Source organism: Pocillopora damicornis, chromosome 5, assembly GCF_964200805.1.
Source record: "Pocillopora damicornis chromosome 5, jaPocDami1.2, whole genome shotgun sequence".
NCBI classification, from domain to species: Eukaryota; Metazoa; Cnidaria; class Anthozoa; order Scleractinia; family Pocilloporidae; genus Pocillopora; species Pocillopora damicornis.
In genome coordinates, this window is record NC_142674.1 from 23,346,805 (window position 1) to 23,369,495 (window position 22,691).

Sequence of the window (22,691 nt, forward strand, 5' to 3'; positions counted from 1 at the left end):
ATCTATTTTTTTTTCAATGTTATAAAAAAGTAGTCTTTCCATGAAATCTCAAGTGTAGACAAACTTTGGGGTCCTTGTGCCTTCAAAGATGAACACTCGTTGCCCTGACTTGTTATTTTTAAGAAGGAGAGGGTTCTTAAGTTTTATTTGTTAAAAAACTGTAGTCTCTCCTTGAAATCTCAAAGTGTGGACAGGTTTTGATGTCCCTGTGCCCTCATAGAAGTACACTCGAGTTATGCCCTTCCGCTGACCAAAACAAAAAAGTCTCAGTAGGCTCCGTCTGTAGCGTCTTCTGCAGGCGACGTAGATAAAGGGATTTGCCAAAGTGTTTAAGAACATCAAGGCCATTGTTAGGGTGTGTTCCAAGCCGAGGTCTTCATGAGAAGTCTGTTTAAATAAGTCTACTGCTATTCGTATCTGTGGGAGAAAAGAACGTTCACATCAGTTCCTTATAAGTGTGCCCTTTAAATTATTTAAAGTGAAATTAAATGGCTGTGTAGAATTTGGGAAATCGATGTTGCGATAGTATTGATAAATTTCTGCATGGTCGACCGACGCTCGAAATATTGTCGGCGACTTCTTGATGTGTGATAAGCATCGGATCACTATCGGTCGATTGTCGGTCGACCATTGGCTACCAAATTAATCGGCAATTTCTCCGTCGATGTTTGATAAATCTGGACGTAAGCATCGTACCACTGTCGGTCGATTGTCGGTCGACCATCGACTAACAAATTCATCGGCTATTGTCCGATATCGACTAAGGATACCTACAGAGTGCATTGTGCAGATTTTTTTGATACTTTACTTACCAAAAGGGGGATATTACACAGACAGAACACGAAGGCCACAGCTTTTGTCAATGACACGAAAGTGGCTGTTGTGTCCTCCATTGCGCGCCTAGTGCTCCCATGAAATGGCGTCCTCCTTGTTTTTAACGATTCTACAACGTGTATATTGAAAACAAGGACCGCAGACACGCAAGTAACACCCTGCGTGACGAGTATTCCAAGAAAAATCGTGTCTGATTTTCCAGTTGGTGTCAAACTCAAGCTGCAAAATTGGCCTGTGTCGTAATAGACAAACGCACCTACGCCAAAAAATGGCGGCGTGAAGAAAAAGCAAAGCATAAAGAAAATAAAGACCACAGCAGTTTTAATTTTCTTCATCGTGAAATTGCGTTGATGTTGGAATGGAAATGCAGTCGCAAAAAATCTCTGAAAGCTTAAAAGTGATACGATCCAGGCTGACCATAGAATGAAAATGGCGTTGACGTAACCAAATATGCCGCAAGTAATACGACCTCCCCACCAGCCACAGTTTATGAACGAAGCTACAGGCATCACACATTGCAAACCCAGTGATGCAGTGTCCGAAACAGCGAGACAACAGATGAGCAGGTGAATTTGCTTGGCTGAGGTTGGCGTTGAAATTCTTGGTTTTGCCTTGAACACAGCGATGAGGGCGAGGAAATTGACCACGAAAGCAAACACGAACAAGGGGAAAATGTCCACCTTGAAACACACTTTTTCTTCTTCGAACTGTACAGGTGTTGTGTTGTTCATGTTGTCCACAGAATATTCGTCCATACAATGTTGTGCACGGCAGACTTTTAGGCTTCTGACTTTGTTTCAGAGGAACATCGTCGAACGATTGCAGCCTCAACGAGTTAATTTTGATGCGCGCATGTTTCTTCACATTAATCTGCTTTAGAAGTGGTTTTTTTTTTCACCCGATCTTTTCGATCGTGACATTTGCCGCATTACTAAAAAGCATTCCAGGTACTTTACAGCTCTCGCCCGTGAAGTTTTTAAATTTTCATGATCTGTTCGCTTGCCGCGATAACAAAAAAAAAAATATATTTCGTTTAAAACTGATTTCAATAGAAATCTAAATAACAGATATGAATGGCATTTAACATCAGGATATCAAAAGAAGCCACCTGGATAGACGTCAAAATCAAGCCAAATAGTCCTTTTGTTCAACGTTTCCCATTATCGTTGTGATAATTCACACTATCTCGAGCCTATCTATAGTAATATTTAGTTCTGGAGTCCATTAATCGACGCGATCACTGGCCTTACTGTAGATGTGTAATCTTAGCTATTGTTCGGCCTGTGAGCCAGAGTTTTATTGCTCCTAAAGCGAGCGATAGTTCGCGTATTTGAAAGCAAAACAGTTCAATAAAGCGTTATGATTTCTCTATTAGAGGGACAAACTTTTCTGCTACCCGCCGCCATAAAATGAATTTTGTGACCTTTGAAAGAAGGGCCCTTGTTTCGAAAAAAAAACCCTTTAGAACCACCTTCAATTTAGAACGTGTTTCATGGTTACTAACGATTCATTTTTATGAAAGGAGTCAAGCCGGCTTACAGCTAACAATAAAAAAAACTTTCACGTACTCAACCAGATGTCTCCTGTGAAGAATTCAATTTCCATTTTTTGTCAAAGCTGAGCCCTAAAGTAGACTTCCTACTGAAAGTACTTGGAATAATCCCTTGGGACATATAATGGACGAGAAAAAACCAAAAATTAAGAAATAGATATATGGCCCAGATTTTTTTCATATGGATCAATAAGAATTTTAGGTTTTTTCATTTAATTGTGTCGCTAAAAATCGCAGGAAACCTATCTTCCTCTCGTTACCCTGGACTTTCAGTGAAAATACAAGTTGCTAAAGTAAAATAAAAAATCGAATTGAGAGAAAATGTTTAGGTCGTTAAGTTCAGTAACTTCTGTAGATTTTACCGGATTTACGTGCATTTACAAGACTAATTGGCTTCCAACATTTCCACGTAGCTTTTCTTGTTGCTAATGACATTTTTTAGTCGTTTGAAGGCACTTTTCAGGCCAAAAGTTGACAGAAATGACGCACTCATCTTTAAAATGCATTTCCACGATAATGCACGCGGTAAATAGATTAAACCCTCGGTCAATGGGTTTCTCTCGCTCACACACTATAAAAGGCGACAAAAAAACATGATAGACAAGCTAAGACATTTTTCCTTACTCGGCTTTCAAAAAACTGAGCTGTGTAAATATATGTACTCATGATTCCGCTTAAGTGTATTTCAGAAGGTAATGAATATCTTCAGTGAAAAATGGAAAGGGGAAATGACAAAATTATACTTGTGACGTCAACTGGGTAAAAAAAGAAAATTCCAGAAGATTGAAATGGTTGATTTCGAAGGTCATTTAATGCTTAGAACAAATTATCGATGGAGATAACGAAACAGATAGGATTCTATTCAACTGGGTGCAACGGTAACAACAGAGGGTTAAAAATGGGTCATTTTCGAAAATCAATAATTCTGTGCCTTGTTCGCGTTCTGGAATACAATTGAACAAATAATAGATCAAGAAGATGAAACAGATATGACTGAATTCAGTAAGGCGCTCAGAAATCGCTTATGCCTTGTGAACGATTAGGATCTGTTTTGTGAAAATAGACCCCTTTGAAAACAGTTGAGTATATACTGCGATGATCTTCATTTGCTTAAAATGTATTTTCCGCAGTACAAATATATGACTTTCATGTATTCTTATCACACCTTCTCCATCTACGGGTATATAACGAACTCACAATTGACCAGCTCCCAGTTGGCTTGATAGCTCAGTTGGTTAGAGCGCTGCACCGGTATCGCAGAGGTCATGGGTTCGATTCCCGTTCAGGCCTGAATTTTTTTCAGGCCTTATTTCTCAACTGCTTAAGTTGAGTATATACTGCGATGATCTTCATTTGCTTAAAATGTATTTTCCGCAGTACAAATATATGACTTTCATGTATTCTTATCACACCTTCTCCATCTACGGGTATATAACGAACTCACAATTGACCAGCTCCCAGTTGGCTTGATAGCTCAGTTGGTTAGAGCGCTGCACCGGTATCGCAGAGGTCATGGGTTCGATTCCCGTTCAGGCCTGAATTTTTTTCAGGCCTTATTTCTCAACTGCTTAAGTTGAGTATATACTGCGATGATCTTCATTTGCTTAAAGTGTTTCTAAAACTGCTTACATTCCATTTTCGTGTTGGCGTCCGCCATTTTGAATTTTTATGAGAATTACCGCTGTACTTTCGGCGTTCCGGTTTCCCATTCCATGTCCTTCGTTCTTGGTCTAAGTATATAATTTTTTAGTAGTAGATGACCCACATTGCAAAAAATGAACATTTCATATTAATGCATCTTATCCGTCAGACTTCTACGAATAAGGTGAGGGAGGCAGACTCTTACATGAGGAGGGAGTATGATATACTGCTACTCATGCCACCAACACGGTACTATCATTTTTCTTTCCGAAATTAGAAAAAAAAAACCAGATTTTCTCGGCTGTCATATAACTTTGCAAGATGTTTAAATATAGAGTTTCCTTCCTACTTAAACCGTTAAATTATGCTAAGAAATTAAGAAGAAAAAAAAGACTTAACAGGAGTGGGATTCGAACCCACGCGGACAATTCGTCCATTGGATCTTAAGTCCAACGCCTTAACCACTCGGCCATGATATAAAACGGCACTTTGAAGATACGAATTTTAAGAAATATTATTTTGGAGAACGAGTGCTACCAAGGAGATACCGCGGTGTTAAATTAGTATAAAAAAGGTGAAAAACAAAATAATGAAAAAGGAGGAGTTTTACTACAGCCCGGTGTTGTCCAAGATGCGACTATATCTGTGAAATTACTCAGTTATCACTCACCTTCAGCAACCCATTCATGTAATTACAATTTCTAAAATTGCCTAAAACTACGCGTGTGAAATCAATCCACTGAATAATTTACATGCATTTTGTGCATTTGTTCTCTCCAAGGAGTTCTCCCTCTAAGCGATGGTTAATGTTTTGACACACGCTCACTCGAACTTAACAAGGCTCTCCGATGCAAGCCGACTCGTAGTGGATTACGCAAAGGCAGTTAGGGCTCTTCAAACTCTAAGATCGACAAGCATCTAATTCCTCCTCACCCCCCTGAATCAGGCAAAGTCACATTAAGGTTATCGGACGGAAATTATCGCTAACTCTAGAAGCTCTTGATTGTCAGACAAATTCTCTCTGTCAACACCTCAGGAAATGTATAGTATGGCACTAGTGTCAGAGTTTGAACACAAGTGTTCAATTTTAGACATTATGTCCAATTTTGGACACTAATGTTCGACTTTAAACACTACTGTCCGATTTCAGATTTTAAACACTAAAACCCGATTTCAGACACTAGTGTCCGATTTCAGACATCAGTGTCCGATTTCAGACACTAGTGTCCGATTTCAGATATCAGTGTCCGATTTCAGACACTAGTGTCCGATTTTTTTAGAAGGTAATGTCCCATTTTAGAAAGTAATGTCCGATTTTAAACACTGGTGTCTGATTTTAGACACTGGTGTCCAATTATAGATTATAGGACAGTAGTGTCCATTTGTTCAAATGCGTAAAGAAAAGAACATTATTTGGCACTGCAGCTGACACCCAACCCCCAAGGGTGACAAGCATCTAATTTCTCGCAACAGTATTAGCCTTTAATATAACACTGGGGTCATGAGAATACTGCAAATGATCGTGAAGTCAGGAAGCTCTTGATTGTTAGACAAATTCTCCTTGCAAGTACTTTAGGATATGTGCTCAGAACAGTGTGGAGAATATGCCCTCATATGTTGGGGTGTAATGGGAGAATAACTTTGTGATCACTCTAAGCTGCTGCCCCATTTAAACTGCTAATAATGCGTCGAACTTCTCAGAAATTGTAAGGAATGGAGGCTTCTTGATTTGCCGACTTTTACACTCGAGATCTTACTCAGCGTGTTTAGGTTTACTGTTGCGTGAGTATCTCCAAATATCGCAATTGCAAAAGACCCCATGATGCGGTGTGAAAGGTATTCTAATGAAGAAATGTAAAATGGTTTCCGTGTTTACATAGCCTGATGTAACCATACGGGAGGTTGGGAAAACACGAGATAAGCGTAGGAAATCACGACGCGAAGCCAACTTGATGCACGTGACAGGTTCCACGCTTCTGATTGGTTGGGGAAATGGCGCGAGCGTTTCTGAACCAATTACAACATTTTTCCGACACTTCACTGGAAATTACTCTGGCTAAAACAGACTCAGGCGCATACACATAGTCGTCTTCCATACGTTTATTTAAATTAAGTTCACACTTGATACATAAAAACTCCACCTTTAGAATATTTTTCCTTTAGCTTTACAACTAGATCTCTATAAATACGGCATTTGAAACTAAAATGCCAAAAAATAGATAAAATAATCAAATTACAAATATATATTTGAAAATGTATCAACACGCTACAAACACGCTACCAAACCAAGTTCGTATTATAGGGATGAATTCCCCTTTTCGAACTCATTGTTTTTGAATTGGTTACCGGGTGCTTTTCAGCAAGAATTTGTGTCTGCTTGAAAAACATGACAGTAATCGAATTAAACTCCTTTTAAATAGCTCTAAAGATTTTATTGAGGTCAAGTTGGAAATTCTTAGGTTCCTTGTAACGCCTGCGCTATTATAATAAAATGTTTGAAGAACAAGGCAAGATGAACAGTTAGATACTGCTCGATAACAGTACGCCTTCGGGCAAAATTTCAAACGAGTGTCAAGAAACTAAAACCGAAGTAATCCCAGGGACCAATCAGAACAAAGGATTATGTTATCATTAGCCAATGAGAAATCAAACTGGAAACAAGCAAACAGCTTGAAGCGCGCGAAAACGCACATGACCAAGTCGCGATTGTTTTTTAGTTTTGCATCTAATTGATTGAGAGGAAGGCAAGAAATTTCTGGACCAATCAGAGAGCAAAGTTAAAAATTCAAAGCAATCTGGGGTTACTTCTGACACCCAAATGAAAATTGCTCTAAAATCATGAAATACGAACGTAAGTTAACAATAACTGCCATATTAAATCTACCCTTACTCAACTATAAATGATAATTCCATGAATATAACATCTTAACGTAATCACTAATTCACACGCAAGTCCTAATTGACTCTTAATTACATGACTGCATATTTCACTTATTCCTTAAGATATTTCATCTGCATATTACTGTGAAAACTCTTGGGATTATTTAGGCAATACCAAAGCTTGTTGAATGAAGGTTCATGCGATTTTCGACTTTCGACTTTTTCGACTGCGCTGTATAGTTGGCTTTGAGAATCGGTCTCGACAAAAAACGCCCTAAGTATGTATCAGTTCTGGTCAAAGAGAAACTTGAAATTTCTTTTCTTTGAGAACAACCGCTTTGAATATAATCAACACTCGGGGAAGAGTTGTTTTTCTTTCTCCGTGCAGTGGACTTTAAAAATCTTTCAACTAAAAGGGTACCAAACGAGGCGTTTACTTGCTCTAAGGTTTTCAGGGTTTTTAAACGCAAACACTAGAAAAAATATTCTTAATTAAGCTTACCAACACAACAAACTACACAAAGCTTCTTATGCGAAGGAAATCACGCTAGTGCAAACAGATGATAAACTCGTTCCATAAGTAGCAGTATAGCTGATGTCACGGTTGTCACGTATGTCATTCTCGTCACGCACGTCCGATATATATCAAAAACATTTTTCAAGTTTCATCTTCAGCTATCCGAATTAAGTATCTCCTACCTAAACCCACCGAATCGCTTGTGTTTCTGATTTAAAATCGTTTTTTTTCGTGCTGTGTAAGAAACCTGCCTTCGTTGACAAAGTCTCCTTGGTTTTCTCCCGAACCGTAGTAACAACGACATGACTTCTTTGATATCAGTACACTATTCCGCTGGTCTTATTGTTTTTCAAAACTTATTTGGCAGTCCAACAATCTGCATTACCTAGACCTAACATACTTTTTTAATACAGTTTTTTGACATCAAACCTGACATGACTGATCCTGAAAATTTTCGTGAGGATTTAAAGATCAAATTGAAAAAAAAAGGAAGGAATGTTTTTGAATAAGTTTCAAATTCTGTTTAATTTTCTCGTTCATGTTGCTCAGCGTGCGAAAATTCTACAAAAACAGCTTATTCTTTACTTCTAAAAAGTCTCTACGACTATCTGGACATTTATGCACATTAGTGAAATGCGATTTCGTATTAAATTTTTGCTGTAATCCCGTAGCAATCGAAAAATACATCCGCGTGGAATACTGAAATCGTAGTCAAAGTCTCCTTTCTTTTGATACGTATCAAACACATTGGGTTTAAACAGTTCAAATCTGAAGACTTTCTTCATATTTAACAACAATTTCCATTGATCAAAAGACCTAATTTCAGCGTAAGGCGCCATATTTTATGAACATAACTACGCAATGAAGAAATAAATGTAATATAAAAGATTCGTAAGAACAACCTCGAAGCTCAAAGTTACCGGCGAAATTATGATGGCGCCAATAAGCTGTAAAAAGGTCTGCGAGTTCGGAATTAAATTTACTCAAAGCAACTCACCACATATTGTTAATCAAACTGTGTAAATAGGGATGTATGGACATTTAAATTAGACACTCAAATATAATCTTGCCATTATTCAATTTCGCCTTTGATTTAATTCATTACAATTTAGATCAATTGTTTTCGCTTCATATGACAAACCCGGAAGGTTAGCCTTTTTCTGTCCGGATCAAACCTACACTTGTTGTCATATATCAAATAAAACTTATTAATTCAATTTCTCCTTGAATATTATCAACCCCAAAATAAAAGCGAAATAGTATCAACGATATTAACAATCTCTGGATCAATATCAGTACCTGGGTAACTGCCCACCTACCCCTCCCCTAACTCAACAACAGTCAATTGATTACAAGTTAGGGTTAATGTTGGGTTAGGGAAGGGGTAGGTGGGCAGTTGCCCAGATACTGATATTGATCCCAATCTCTCTTGCGTATGTAACATCTTACTGACAATGGTGAGACTTTTATGGATAAATGGTAATCAAATAAAAGATAGGAATGTTTCATTGGTCTATGGCTGTTCATAGAGGACAAATTCGAACGCAGTATTCTGTTCATAGAGGACAAATTCGAACGCAGTATTCTTAAATCAAGACTCCCATATATGACGATTTTCCTTGCAACTCGTGAATGTAATTTCATGTTTCCTTCCCTATACTTTTAAAGATTATGAGTCTTTTTTTTTGTAAATTTGGGTTCAAACACATTGTTCTTACAAAGACGCCGCATTTCCTGATTTAGTCGGGCTTCGTAAACAGCCAGGATACATTAACTCAGCGATATTTCGATCGATTTTTTAACATTTGAACACCCGATAAAATAAGATTAGTGGACTGGACTGAAAGATTCATTTGAAACTAACAGATTACTCACAAATTACTTATTATGAGTTTTGAGGAGCGCTTCATATTTTCCTCTCGCTTTAACAAATCGTCAATTTTCTTGGTCTGTTCGTTGTTCCGGCAGATAGCAACAAACCTGGATCCATTTAGGGGTGCTCGACCGCGTATCTCCCGGAGGGCTTGGACCGGGCTTGACGGATCCATATGGAACACCCACTGGGGCTCGGGGAGGTCCAGTCCCTCCTCGGCTAAGCTTGTAGTGACGACAATCTGAAATTTTCCCTCGCGTGTTTGTGCGACTGGGTCTATTTCCAAGGGATAAGTCAGTCCTGTACGACAAAACAAGATATACAGTCAAAACATTTTTAAAAAAATTCTAAACAAACTTAACCTCTCATCTTGAAATAGAAATGACACAGACTAGGAAGTTCATGGTGTTTTAAAAGCGTTTAAATTTTTTTCGATAAAGCTCTAAATTCAACGGGATACTCGTAATCAAACAAGCGATAGCAGATGTTTCTAATGTTTCCCTTTGAATTTTTGCGCGTGAAATTGGCGCCAAAGTTGATCTACTTGCACATACCCGACGTTTGACCGCGGAGATCGAAAAAATATGAGAACAAGCCCTCACCTTTATCCACTGATCTGCCAGCATTTATGAATGTGGTCCTTACACCGCGAGAAATAAGCTCGCCTTGATTTGAAAGATACTCCGACAAACATCGTGCAGTGTGTTGTCGTTTGACGAGTACCAGGGCAAGACAACTGCTTCGACCGATAACTCCGGTCCAGTTTATTCTCACTAACTGTTCCATGAGCCGCTCTGCTCCTGAGTTTCTACATTCAATGATCGATGGAAAACCTGCGGAAGACATACATAAAATTAATATTGCATTCCGAATATTTAGATCATTTTGTGTGCATTGAAATATCTAGAACAGGCTATAAAATTTCCTGACTTTTCACGACTCTACTGGGGCCCTTTTAAACGTTTTCCATTACTTGCGATGGAGAACTAACAACCATTATAGCATTATATTTCTTTTCTAGTTGTTATAAATAAAATAATAACATTTCTGTTCATTTTCCAAGACTGATTCCACGCCTCTATGGGAGTGGAGAATGACGCGTCTTTTGTTCATATGTAATAAAAATGAGTCTTAGGCTCACGGTTCATGTCTATATTATAACCAGTACCATTACTATCATAATGCGATTCCTTTTTTCAAGTTTCCATAACGCTTACTGACCCTATTGCAATAGAGAATTTTCAATCGAGTGTCGACCGTAATCAGGATTGCTTTGTTTTTTCCAGGAAACTCGCGCCACTTTCCCAACCAATCAGAATCAAGTTCTCATTCAAGTTCTCATTGGTAATATTTTCCTTCCTATGATTGGCTGTTGTGATTGCTTTGATTTTGGTTTTACGATACTCAATCATAAGGCACTCTAATGGTAACAAAGGCTAGGCTAAGTAAGGCGATAAATAGTGATACCTAGAGTTAACGTTAGCACACTTCACCTTGTCTGAGATAATGCTCCAAATATGCCCTGACTTCGCCGCAGGGAAGACCCATACTTTCTGCCCAATGGAAGCCGTGAGGACACGCCTCTTGTGCAAGCTCTGTCATTTGATACAACGCTATTTGTTCACCACACTCCTGCAAAGTGCATACAGCCTCACAGAGCAGCTGGAAGTGAAGCAAGGCGTTCAACGCGTTGGACTCAGGTTGCGAGAGTAAGATATTGTCAATGACACCAAGAACTGGGTAGATGTCATCGAAGCTGAACGGACCACCAGAGGAAGGTTGAAAAATGTCTTTGAAGTCCTTCATGTCGCTCAAACGAACGGTCAGGTTGAACGCTTTAGTGACATATTTCACGAGAATTTCCAAGAGATTACTCTCTTGAGTGGTGTACGAAGCAGAGATGCAGTCAGGAGTTGCCCTGTTGGTCTTCTCTTCCAGTTCTAGCCCATTCCTCGTCACGACTAACAGCTCCGCCTCTCCGAGGTTTCCCAGTAGCCTTTGTAATCTTCTGGTGGTTTTTTCCAAAGACGTCTCCCCAGCTGGAGATGCTGTCAGTCCAAGGATCTTGGGTCGATGCCCCAGATGGACATCTTCCTGGAGATAAAAGTCCCGAATAATGACGTTGTAGGGATGATCCTTGTTGCAATGGTGTGCTTCATCCAACACAATCAAAGACACGTCGTCAAAGCGAAGGGTGCCATTATTCAGATGATTCCGATAGCAGTCGGCTGTGATGATCAGCACGTCCTGCTCGTAAATGCGTGCGTTTCCCTCCAGTTTCCTCATTTCCCCGCAGACCGCTCCAATGCGGATAGACCTGGTGCTCTCAAAAGACCCTCGCTCGTCTGCTACTCGAATATGTCCCATTTCCTTTCTAAGGTAGTCGCTTTGTTGGAGAACAAGGAGAACTCGATCCACCAAGAACACCACTTGTCGAGATGGGTTTAACTTCAGCATGTGGGCAATGACCTGAGCAGCAACAAGTGTTTTCCCCGTTCCAGTTGGTAAAAAGCAAACTCCATTGGTCAACATAGCTTTGCTATACAACTCTAACTGGTAGTTAAACGGCTGGGTGCTTGTGAACTGCTCCATGAAAAATTCCTTGGGGGCTTTGATCAGTGGCAGATGTTGCTGTGGGGGTGCTTTTTGCGACTTGGCCACAGTCTGTTCGTGTCTAGCGCTGTTGAAGTGCTCGTTGGCTTGCGACTCGGAATTCAGGTTAACGTTGCAGAACTCGCAGTACTTCTTGTAGGAAGTCGGACTAAACTTGGCCACTTTGTTTTGATGCTTCGTAGTGCGAAGGTGCTCCTCATATTGTGATTCCGAGGCAAACGAAAATTTGCACAATCTGCAGTAAGTCCAAAAATTCTTTTCAACTGGTGTTGGACTGTGTCCATTAGAACGCAGCCATACCTTCTGGCCATCGATGGCACGTGGGGCTTTCCTTGGTCTATTATCGTATCCAAGAACAGAAAAATTCCTCCTTGGTAGCCCGTAGAGTTCTTCAAAAGAACCTCGTCCAAAAAACTTCTTGTTTCTTTCGCCACCGATGACCCCTGGACTCGCTCGCCAATCACAGGTAGGTTGCGAAATCAAGGCCCATACTGTCGTCCCATTGGTTTGGAAAGCTTTGACACGTTCCTTGGTATGGAGTGCACAAAGCGCCTGGTGAATCTCGTCCCGTGTCCCACGGCCCAAAGCTTCGACAATCTGCAAGGGTGCCAGCGGTTCATGCATTTGCAACAGTTGAAGAATACTTTCTTGAAGGTCTCCAAGTTTTGGCTGGGATCCCAAAGATCCTTCTGGGACATTTTTGCGTAGAATTTGCTGACGTCCGTTCAGGTTGGAGCCTGATGAAACGACTTCGCTTTCGGAATGACTCCTGACGGACGCCCTTTGAAGGTAGCCTGGAGCTTTGCCATGCAAAGGTGGAGATTTCGAGGAATACCTTTCAAGACTTACATCGGACCATCTTCGAGGAATTGGGTCTGCGATACCCTCCTTGCCACCAAGTCTGAAGGCGAATGATGAATTGAGACCCGAGAGCACTTGCGAGTTGATAACGTCGGCTGTGCCCTGTCTCTCGCTGATCACACCATGTCTTGGAGTTTCAATTTGCTTCAGTTTGTCGCTTGTCTGCAAGAAACACACAAAATCTTAACGTTTGCGGAAGTGTTCTCTGTAATCGTCCAATCTCAGAGGACAAGTACGTCAACAAAAATAAATCGATACTATTCGCACCTATGAACTGTTTGACGAAATTGGGATCAAACGTATATCTATTGTTAGTACAATCTACGCTGCAATCTGATGAGCCAACTACTCACTATCCATTCCACGATGGATAGATGTCAAGTGAAATGAATAACCTAACAGTGTGACGCATTTGTATCATTATTCAATTAAAACACGAGCCTCTCTTATGCTTATGTTTTGAAAGACTAATAGATTAATACGAAGATCATGATAATTGGATTATTCGCTTTTGATTTCTATGCGTGATAGAGGATTTAGGTCTCACCGTCTTCGACTATCACGCAATAGAGAGCTCGACTGAATTCATGATTATCGAGTCAAACATTTGGGACAAGTAGAATTTACATGAGCAGACACAAACATAATCTTGGTCACTTGAACCCTTTAACTCCCATGATTTCATCAGAAATTCTCTTTAATGTCTGCCATGATAGTTCTTGTGATGTTATTTTGGAGAATTTGGTATTGGATCAACTAAGAATCCCCTAATTGATATTTGTTTTTATTCTCATCACTTGTCTACTTGATAGTGTATTGATATTGTAAGGAGAAATTCTATCTTGGTCACTCACTGGAGTTAAACGGTTAAGACATGTTCAGTTTTCATATCTGTACGAGGATGGTTGAATAATCCCGCCTGCAGCACCTTAGGGTCACTTTGAGATAGATTGTAGAGGTTACGTGTTGTGAAGGCCTTTTTAACCTGGAAGGGTGTGGGGTGCGAGGAGGCAAAGAGAACCCACATTTAGGGTTGAACCACAATAGAAATCGTATAGAACAAGTTATGTTTCAAACTGTGGCCAGACAGAGAACTAAGCAAAGAGAGAGAGAGATGTAATGCACACAGCGAGGGCAATAAAGAGAGAACAAAAGAACCGCGCAAATTAAGCTTTAAAAAAAGCATCACAATGGAGATTCCGTGTATCTACCTCTGGAGTAAACGGGAATAAGCCGTAACTCAAATTCTCGCCATTTTCAAAATCTGAGCCGCTTCGCTTCTGTTGCCTCGGCGAAGACTTTGGTCTCCCGTGACCGACCGTCAATTCTGGGCTTGGTTCACGCTTCTCTGTTCCATGAATACCATTGCGAGATATCACTTGGTAATCAACATAACCATTGCTTATGGCTGTTACATCATGGGTCTTTCCGAGGCCATTTGACAGCCCAAAGCTAGGAATCCCATTTGTCGAGGCAAATATACCATTAGTGAAGAGCTCTGAATTGCTTGTTGGAGCAGAACGAGCTGTAGAAGGAGAAAAAAAAGTTGTACACTCATGTTGATCATAGATGTGTTCTCTGACTAAAATACACTCGACGCAATTTAGCTTGAGCCTAAACATTAGATCTTTGTTACCAACATTTTCGACCACTCTAGTCTCGCCATAGAAAGATAGTTCACCTTGGGAAGATTGCGACAATCTTGATTCTTCGTAATCAAGTCGCCTCCAGACTAACGGAGCGCTTTCACTTTCTGGTTCAAGTTCCGGGTTTCAGGAGCTAGAACTTTAAGATGAGATATCTAAACTTGGAACTACTGCAAACACAATGACTCTTTGTATCTTGCTAAGGGAAGATAATTCGCGATGGAGAATTCTGGTTTTGAGAACTGAACTACACAAACCTCCGCAGTTCATGAGCGATAACATTGTCCTCTGACCTCACCATCCCTCCATTACATTTTTGATAATAAATTGTGCCTAGAACTTCCTATCACGTCTCAAAGCTCTTATTCCGAAGAATCACACTTCCTGTTAAGCTGGCTCTTTGCTTACAGATTTCGAAACATAAAAATAGCCTTTTTTAGGCGCGAAATTTCGCTCTTATATTCGTGCGCGGAACTGATCTGTTCTGAGAAGCGAATAGTAAACCACGAGGAATTGATCCATGCCTCCAAAACAATATAAGCGCATAATTCCGCTCCACAGGAAAATTGGTATGTTTACTTTCCATTAGATCATTCATGCAGAGCGCGAGAAGAAGCTTTCGCAAACAGCTTACCGTCAAATATGTTCACAGAGAAAGATGTTGACCCAACGAAATGCTCTGGTGGCGCATTTTGAATAAACGAATAAGCCGCCTCTTCTGTTACAACAACAAAACGCTCTTCCATCTTATATCAACATTAAATCGAATAATTTCATGGTATTAGACGAAAGGCTCAAAAAATCGGGGAATTTAACATAGCTTTTAGAACAATTCCGCCCAAACAGAAGCATTTCATTGATTATGAAAATGAATAGCTCTCTTCAGCAAAGGCGGAAGTTTTACTTTCACTTTAAGTTCTTGTTTTTCCATTCATGAACGATTATCATTTAAAACTCGACTGGATCTCGAACTACTTTCCACGTAATTTAGCAGTAAAAGAGCCAAGCCACGCCAAGCGGCAGTAAACAGGATTGTTTCAATGAATTGAAGTGTTCATGGCTTCATCGAACACGAGGCATCTATTAACTAAAGCGAGCCATATAAAAATACATCTTCATTCATGGCTTGCGAGAAAACAGTAGCAGATAGGATTGTTTCACGCCGGTATATCGAATACTGCTCGAGGGTTTCTCTGAAAGTATGAAAGAAAAGGTACTTCAGAGATCTTCCAATTACCCTCTGGCGAGATCGGTAAATTTTGATGCAAAGAAGCTCATCAAGGGTCTTGGTAGCGAGTGTGAAATTCACGCGACCATGCGATTTCTAATTTTTCTACAAAAGCCCTTAGTTCAAGGAATCCGACGAAACACGTTCATATCTTCATCGCTTCCATCCTATAAAAGATCTACAAAGGAACACGTACGTCGACTGATTTGACTAGCGGTTACAATCTCACACGACAACAACGTTTTCCCACCCGTAGCTTAAAAAGGAAAATAACGAGGACCCTTGAAGAAGTCATCCATGGCAAACCGAGTTACATATATACTTACTAAAAGATTGTTGCTCATCTCTTGAAGAGCAAAAGGAGAGGGTAAACCTTTCCAAGTCCATGCTACCGATGTTTAACCCGGCCGATCGATCTGATTACGAATGTAGTGTTTGCGGAATTACACTCAGACGTTTCTTAGAAGACGCGGTTTCTGGGAAATATTATTCTGTATATTGTTACCAAACAAACATAAAAATTCAGAGAACTATTCAGGTGTGTAAGATTTATATTTCGCTGATTTTGATAACAATCCTTTACAGTAGCAGGAGCTGAGTTAAAAGATCCTAAAGCCGCGAGAGCTTTCCACTGCTAAACCAGTCGCTCACTCACAAATAAATCTTCTGATACAAACAGTACACACGCACCCACCCCCACTGAAGTACAACGATGTTTGTTGGGGAGGGGAGGGCGTATAACATATGGAACATCTAACAGCTTCATCCGAGAACATTTACAAACGTAGGATCAGAGCGAATCGTGCACCACAGCCATCTCTGGGGCCGATTTTTAAAAGACGATCAGGAATAATAAGGCAATTTAAATCTATTTTTGTCGGAGTGGATCAAATTTTCAGCTTGGAAAGATAACCTGTATTGGTAATAAGAGCATCGAAATTTACTCAACGATTTGTTGTCAGTTGTACATGGCTCATTATCATCAGTTCGCTCACCAGAATAAATTTTCAGCTGTTTAGAAGATTTGCGTAGGCCCCATTTCTGCAAGTTTCATGGTTTCAAAGATTTCCTTTTCCTATTGGTCGAGCAACGCAGCCAAACTCAAATGAAAGGAGTGAGATCATTTTCTTAAGAAGAGGAGCAATTTATCATTAGGTGCTAAGAGTGGAATAAGCGAAAGCGCACGGATAATAAAACAGTTTGTTAACTGTTCCATAACGTGATTATCAATTTGCAAGGTACTTGGGCAATAGACGTCAAAGGCACAAAGAGCTAAATGTAAATTCACTACCGATATGATTCAAAAACATACTGATTAGTTCGAAAACTGCGCCTCATAAAAGCTTTTAAACGTCTCCTTAATCCTGTTTGTCTCATTCTATTGTTTCTACATCCGTATGACGCTTTCTTGGTATTTTGTTTTTCCTGTTAGATCAAAAAGATCTGGAACAGGCAAGGGGCGATCCATGAAGCCAAATCTGGCATTTCCAAATGCATTCTTGGCTTGATTCCATTCGCAAAGTATGTACTCGTAGGAAGAGCAACTCAGGAAGGAAAAGCACTTGGAGGCCGGCATGGCTGAGAAGAGTTGAGCATGCGTAAATAACGTGATTCTGTCGCAGGGCCGACCTCTTCTGTCAATCAAATGGCCAAATAAGGAAAAACGTCACGTGAAGAGAAACCAATGAGGGCTGCTGCCCCACCCAGAACACAAAACAGCTTTGGGCGTTTTTATTCATGAAATTTTGCGTTTAAAATTCATGCTAAATTTCTGCCTAGTGAATACCTGGACTGATCCGCATTTGGTTTAATGATAGCATACTTTGGCTCTTGGTAAACATGTAAAAGCTTTGCAGACCGAACAAACGTTGACAATTCAAAGAAAAGAAAAGTGACGCAAATTTGCAGGGAGTCACAGAGAAACTATTAGACATGTTTCACAGCTGAAACTCATAATTAGCATTTTCGTGTTAACTTTAATGAAGTGCATGCTAAGAATTGCCGAAGGCGATGCATTTTGGGAAGGATTAAAGATGGCGTTTGCTCCGAGAATTCATTTAACAAACAAGGCAAAAATTAAAACTATCCTAGATCCTTCTACAGAGTGTACTTGACGCGAAATAAACTGAAACATTTCATTTCACGTGGTAAGAAGGATAATTAATGCTGATTTAATTTTGCATGAGAGAAATTTTCGTATAGGCTCAAAACCGGAATAACTATACGAATATTTACGAAAGCAATCTGCTTTACTTATCGTGCATGACGCACCTTTAGTCTCCAATCGCAATAATCATGAAACTTCCATCTGTGCTACCCGTAACACCTTCAAATCTTTTCTCCAACATTTCTCCCAAATCTTTGATCACCTTTGCAACGTTTTTTCCAAGGAAATTATGCCGGACGATAAACAATAAACTTCTGCACTGTCATTTTGTGCAATACTCTCTTTCAATCCGAGCAAATATCACAAATAACAAGCTGATTACGGTATTGTTAACGCCGTCTTAATTCATATTCGTACAAAAAGTGTTGTTTCCCAATCTCTGATCATTTTATAGAGCACAAACTATCTATGGCCTTATTCTACAACTTCAAATGATAAATCAGAGCTTAAATGAGATTTTAAGATGCGACAGACGGTTTTCGATAATGTTAATCTGTAATCGATAGAATAACTACGTTAACGTCATAACAAACATGAAGGGTTTGAAGTAATATGCAGGGAACTTTTCTGTTCGTGCGCAGCGATCTTATTATGTAAGACAATAGAAATCTTGACACCAATTTCAGTCAGAGAATGTTTTAGATAATTGTTACGTAGCGAACGCATCTTCTGCAGTGGAGGTAACACCGAAAATATCCACAACGTAAACAACACGGGATTTTTCGAGATAAAAACTTCATGAGTGAGCTGAAGTCCTTAAATTCCTTGTCATAATTCAGAGAGAGGAAAAAATTACAAGCTGCCAGGTTCCTCAAAATTATTGGTCGAAAGGTTACTAAACCTAGTTTATGAGCTTATTATGCTGCATCTAAGGAGACCCAGGGACTGTGAGTTGATTTCAAGGCAAGGAGGGAGAGCTCTGAGATTGAGATTATCATTATAATTAATATTGTCTTCGGTAGTACTATCACAAATTTCCATTATTATTAAAATCATTTTCAATATGATGATGTATCCCCATTACTTTTGTTTCAATACGGCTTCATCTCCCTCTGAACTGAAGAAGTCGAGGTACAAAAAGTCTTAGCATGAACTTCTAGAGTTCAGAGCAAATTTGAATTTTCGATACGAAGTTTTGAGACCAGAAACGTTTTGTACGCTTAGGAAAAAAAACCAGCAACTTTGATTCTTATTATAGGCAGACTTTTCATAACGAAGAGATACAAGTTTATAAAAAGATATACTGAAGAAATTGAAATTGAAACTAAAAACAAGATGTGTAAACTTGAAGGTCAAAGACAAAATGCTGATGGTTGCATACGGGATTCCTCGGTTCGTGACTACCCCGTGACAAGCTCAGAGGGCAACCAACAAAGAACTTTGGTATTTTCACGTGAAACACTGATGACAAGTAGCTGGTAATAATGCTGATGCGTCCCAAGTTGTACGTGATGTCGTGATGGCTGTGCTATTTTGGCGGGAAAAAAAAAACTTTGTTTTGGTTTAGCTGGGTTTGTTTCGCCAAGAGGTCACGTGCCCAACCACGGGACTGAGTCATTAAAGGTCATCATTTTTAACATCAATTTTTGCGGAAAAAAAGAGGAAAAAAAGTCTTAATATCAGAATGAATTTGCAATTGCACCCAGAGAATCGAAATTTGTTCTTGTTTCGAACCAAATGCTACATCGTTCACTTTGACAGAACGGCAATATTTGTAAAGGAAGTGGAGATCAGTCTGTCGAGGGGATAACTTGAATAAGCGCTCCAAGTAAATACAAATACGTTTTATCGTTAGAATGACATATAAGAGTATAAAATTGACTCTCTAACAATAACATGGACATTGAAACCATGAGATCTGTCTTTATGGACTAGGGAGAGGTTGCATGCATGCAATATCCTGGAATTTACAAGAGCAACTTGAAAGTATTGCACGCGTAATTCTCGAGGAAATTATTGCCAGTTAAGTCCTAATCACGAGAAGAACTCGAGTCGCTTTTAAACTATTGTTGAGTTTTTCCTGTTCTCAGTGTTTGATTCTTCATTTGATATTTAAAGTTTCTCAAAAACCAACGTAACCCGCTTGCGTGGGGCGATTCTTGAAAACAAACAACTGCAGGGCACATGATCGAAATCGAATGTTTTGAAGCGTACTCGGTGTTCCAAATAGTTTCTATACCCTTAACACTTGCTGAATGAAAACGCTCCGAACTCACTCCAGGCGGAATATATAAGAAAAGAAAACTGAGCATTAACATTTCCGTTTCGAAAGACCTCACAATTATAATAGTTATTTCAAAAATCGATCTTCATTAGATTTTTTTGAGAACTCCTACAGCTTTGCGCCTGTTCTACGCCTCTACAAGTCAGAAGTCAAACATTGAAGCTATTTTCAACTAAAGCTAGTAGCTTTAGAATGAGAACCGATGTTGTCAACGGGTTATTGAATAATCGAAGCCGATGTTGGGAAGGAATGTTTGCATATGATTGTTGTTGGTTTTTTTTTTTAACCAAACAGTCGCAGTGCCTCTGTACTTAATACAAAGTTTCTTCAGAGGTTCTGCCGTAGCCAATTGAAGTCAAACGAAAACGACGTCACAGACTGCTCAAACTAGATGAAACCGGCTTCGAAACAAGATAAATTGCGGTTCAAAATTAAACCAGTTCCAAATTAATTGAAAGGACCGCGATCGACAGAGAGATGTGGCGTTCTCGCAGCCACTGAATAGCACAGACACTTCTGCGCTGAATTTTTAAAGCTTTCACAAATGTTGATTCGATTTAGAACTCTTTGAAATCCTAGTCCGTCAAGGAAAGTTTTCAACTTAAAGCGGCGAACGAATACCGCGCGTCAACTCTGCGAGAACACGGAAGTGGAACTAATTTACCTCGCAAATTAATCTTAGGACGATACGGCACGCAAGCGGTTTAACTTAAACTCTTCGTAACATCAACCGGAGCAGCTCACCTTCTAAAATGTTCGCTCTATCGTCAAATCCAAACGGTTGAGGAAAGCCATTGAAAAACTTCGCCGTTTGTTGACCACAGCTCTTGTCAAAGAACGATGTACTCTCCATAAAATTCAACATCTTCAACTGAGAATTCGTGTTTACATCAAACAGTTGTGGAGAGTAATGCAGCGCCATGACTCTGTATTGAGAAAATAAAAGTGTGAAAACAGTTTCCCGTCCGCGCTGAGAACCGTTACAAAGCTGCTTATCGATTGCGCCGATTAACAAAACCTTCCTACACGAGACAGATTTTCCGCATTAATGTTCAAATTATTGATATCGATCAATTTTAAATTGCAAAACATGTCTGTGACTTGAAATTAGCTGTGTAATCATTGTAGCAGCATTTTGGACTAGCGGTTCTGTGATTCTAAAGTAAATTCTAGTTCGTTGTACGATCATTTAACTAATAGAACCGCACTAATTTAAATGCGAAATTTTGTGCCAAAAAGCTGTGTTCCTAAACATATGCCAAGTCAATTTTGCCTTCTAGTGTAATTATAAACATTGACTGTGAATTCTGCTACGCGGTTGTCACGAATAGTCGGCAAAATATTATTTAAAACCATGGCAATAATTCAGCGATTTTAGAAATTACTCACACAAAATGGCAGACCTTAAACCAACGTGAAAATCTCCTCGATCAAGTTGTTGTGCGTTGGTTTCGTTCTTTAAGAGAAAGGTACATCACATGAAGTACGCGTAGCATTTATAGACAGTCGAAGGGCAACAGAGATCGTCACTTACTAGCGTTACGCTTTCCAAGAATCGAACTCAACTTCCGTTTTTCTCAGAATTTGGATGAAGCAAGCCATGCGTAATGAATTATACCTATTTCACACAATACAATATCAGGCTGTCGAGTACAAAACAAAACCTTCAGAAAGACAGGATGTCTAAATACGTGACTGGAAATTCGTTTTTTTATCGGTAAATTTTACAAAAGTAGCGTTTTGCTCGAATGGTGGCGTTCAAGGGTACGCTAAAGTGACGCAATTCATTTTCATTTCTCAGAATCTTGCCGCTCTTTCAGTGGCAGTCATATTCGAATCACGAGAGTGAAATCGAAAGTCACACGACTCTTAACTGAAATTTTGCGAGGCTAGAAATTTGCCATTTTGTAGCCTTAAAGCAGTGAAAAAAACGTCCTAACCTTTACCGAACGTTGTGCTCTCCTCTGGTTTTGCGAATCTCCCATGTCAACATTGTTTATATCAGCTCCTCTGGTTTCACTTTCACTTCTGTTGCGTTACTCTGGGCATTTCACCCAGATGTCAAAGGAAGGCGTGACAAATATTATGAAGAGCACGAGTGCATGTGATTAGTCGATTTCACACGTGCTTGCGTAGACTTCAATTTACTTTTGAAGATTAAAAAAATTTAAGCACGATCGCATGAAAGCATCATGCCTGATTTTTCTCAGAAAAGCCAAACTGTCTCATTACGTCAATAAAGTTGTTCGGTAACCAGGGAGATCCCCCCCTTACCATAACTTTGCTCAAATGGAAATAATAAGAAAACAAACTAAGCGTTGGAAATTTAATGTCCACTTGATGTCACATTTAACCAGGATAGAAGTAAAAAGAGTTGAACTTCAAAAACTTTAAGAAAAAATTTTTCATATAAAGACACTAGACCTGGCTTTATAATCGTTCAACAGTCGGAATAGGGCAACGAGGGTTTGTAAAACATTAAACATAGGGCTATTAACCAAAAGATTCGTTGGAAATTTTGTTTCGATTTATCGGAGTTTCAAGTAAGTTTTTATAAGAATTTGTACAAATGCAGCCATAAGTATACTTTTGTCTTGCCACCTCTAACGGACGAAAATAACTTGTTTTCATATTTTTAATCTCCGTGACTTTGCG

At 39.5% G+C, this 22,691-nt stretch overlaps 2 protein-coding genes across 4 annotated transcripts; both read right to left on the reverse strand.

Annotated features, from left to right (window-relative positions):
• Positions 1-17: 17 nt before the first annotated feature.
• LOC113687002 (G protein-coupled receptor 52) lies at positions 18-2,181 on the reverse strand. Its single transcript, XM_027204696.2, has 2 exons — positions 813-2,181; positions 18-417 (listed from the first exon to the last, which is right to left on the reverse strand). Exons 1-2 carry the CDS (start codon positions 1,587-1,589, stop codon positions 151-153), a joined length of 1,044 nt encoding a protein of 347 aa, XP_027060497.2. The 5' UTR covers positions 1,590-2,181; the 3' UTR covers positions 18-150.
• Positions 2,182-6,112: 3,931 nt separating this feature from the next.
• LOC113687008 (uncharacterized) lies at positions 6,113-21,822 on the reverse strand. 3 transcript variants are annotated; one of them, XM_027204705.2, is made up of 6 exons: positions 21,426-21,822; positions 20,781-20,962; positions 13,983-14,296; positions 10,791-12,933; positions 9,900-10,130; positions 6,113-9,597 (listed from the first exon to the last, which is right to left on the reverse strand). In XM_027204705.2, exons 2-6 carry the CDS (start codon positions 20,956-20,958, stop codon positions 9,296-9,298), a joined length of 3,168 nt encoding a protein of 1,055 aa, XP_027060506.2. In that variant the 5' UTR covers positions 20,959-20,962; positions 21,426-21,822; the 3' UTR covers positions 6,113-9,295. The 3 variants fall into 3 exon arrangements, with proteins under 3 accessions (XP_027060506.2, XP_027060507.2, XP_027060508.2); XM_027204706.2 differs by having other exon boundaries at positions 21,440-21,577; XM_027204707.2 differs by lacking the exons at positions 20,781-20,962; positions 21,426-21,822 and adding an exon at positions 15,972-16,110.
• Between the last annotated feature and the right edge of the window lie 869 nt (positions 21,823-22,691).

Excerpts from the sequence above, each read along its gene's own strand:
- LOC113687002 (XM_027204696.2), bottom strand. The coding sequence starts at position 1,589 with ATGGACGAATATTCTGTGGACAACATGAACAACACAACACCTGTACAG. Across the intron at positions 418-812 it reads TGTGTAATATCCCCCTTTTG|ATACGAATAGCAGTAGACTT; the intron begins GTAAGTAAAGTA and ends TTTCTCCCACAG.
- LOC113687008 (XM_027204705.2), bottom strand. The coding sequence starts at position 20,958 with ATGGCGCTGCATTACTCTCCACAACTGTTTGATGTAAACACGAATTCT. Across the intron at positions 12,934-13,982 it reads TATTCCCGTTTACTCCAGAG|ACAAGCGACAAACTGAAGCA; the intron begins GTAGATACACGG and ends TGTTTCTTGCAG. Across the intron at positions 10,131-10,790 it reads GGAGCATTATCTCAGACAAG|GTTTTCCATCGATCATTGAA; the intron begins GTGAAGTGTGCT and ends TGTCTTCCGCAG.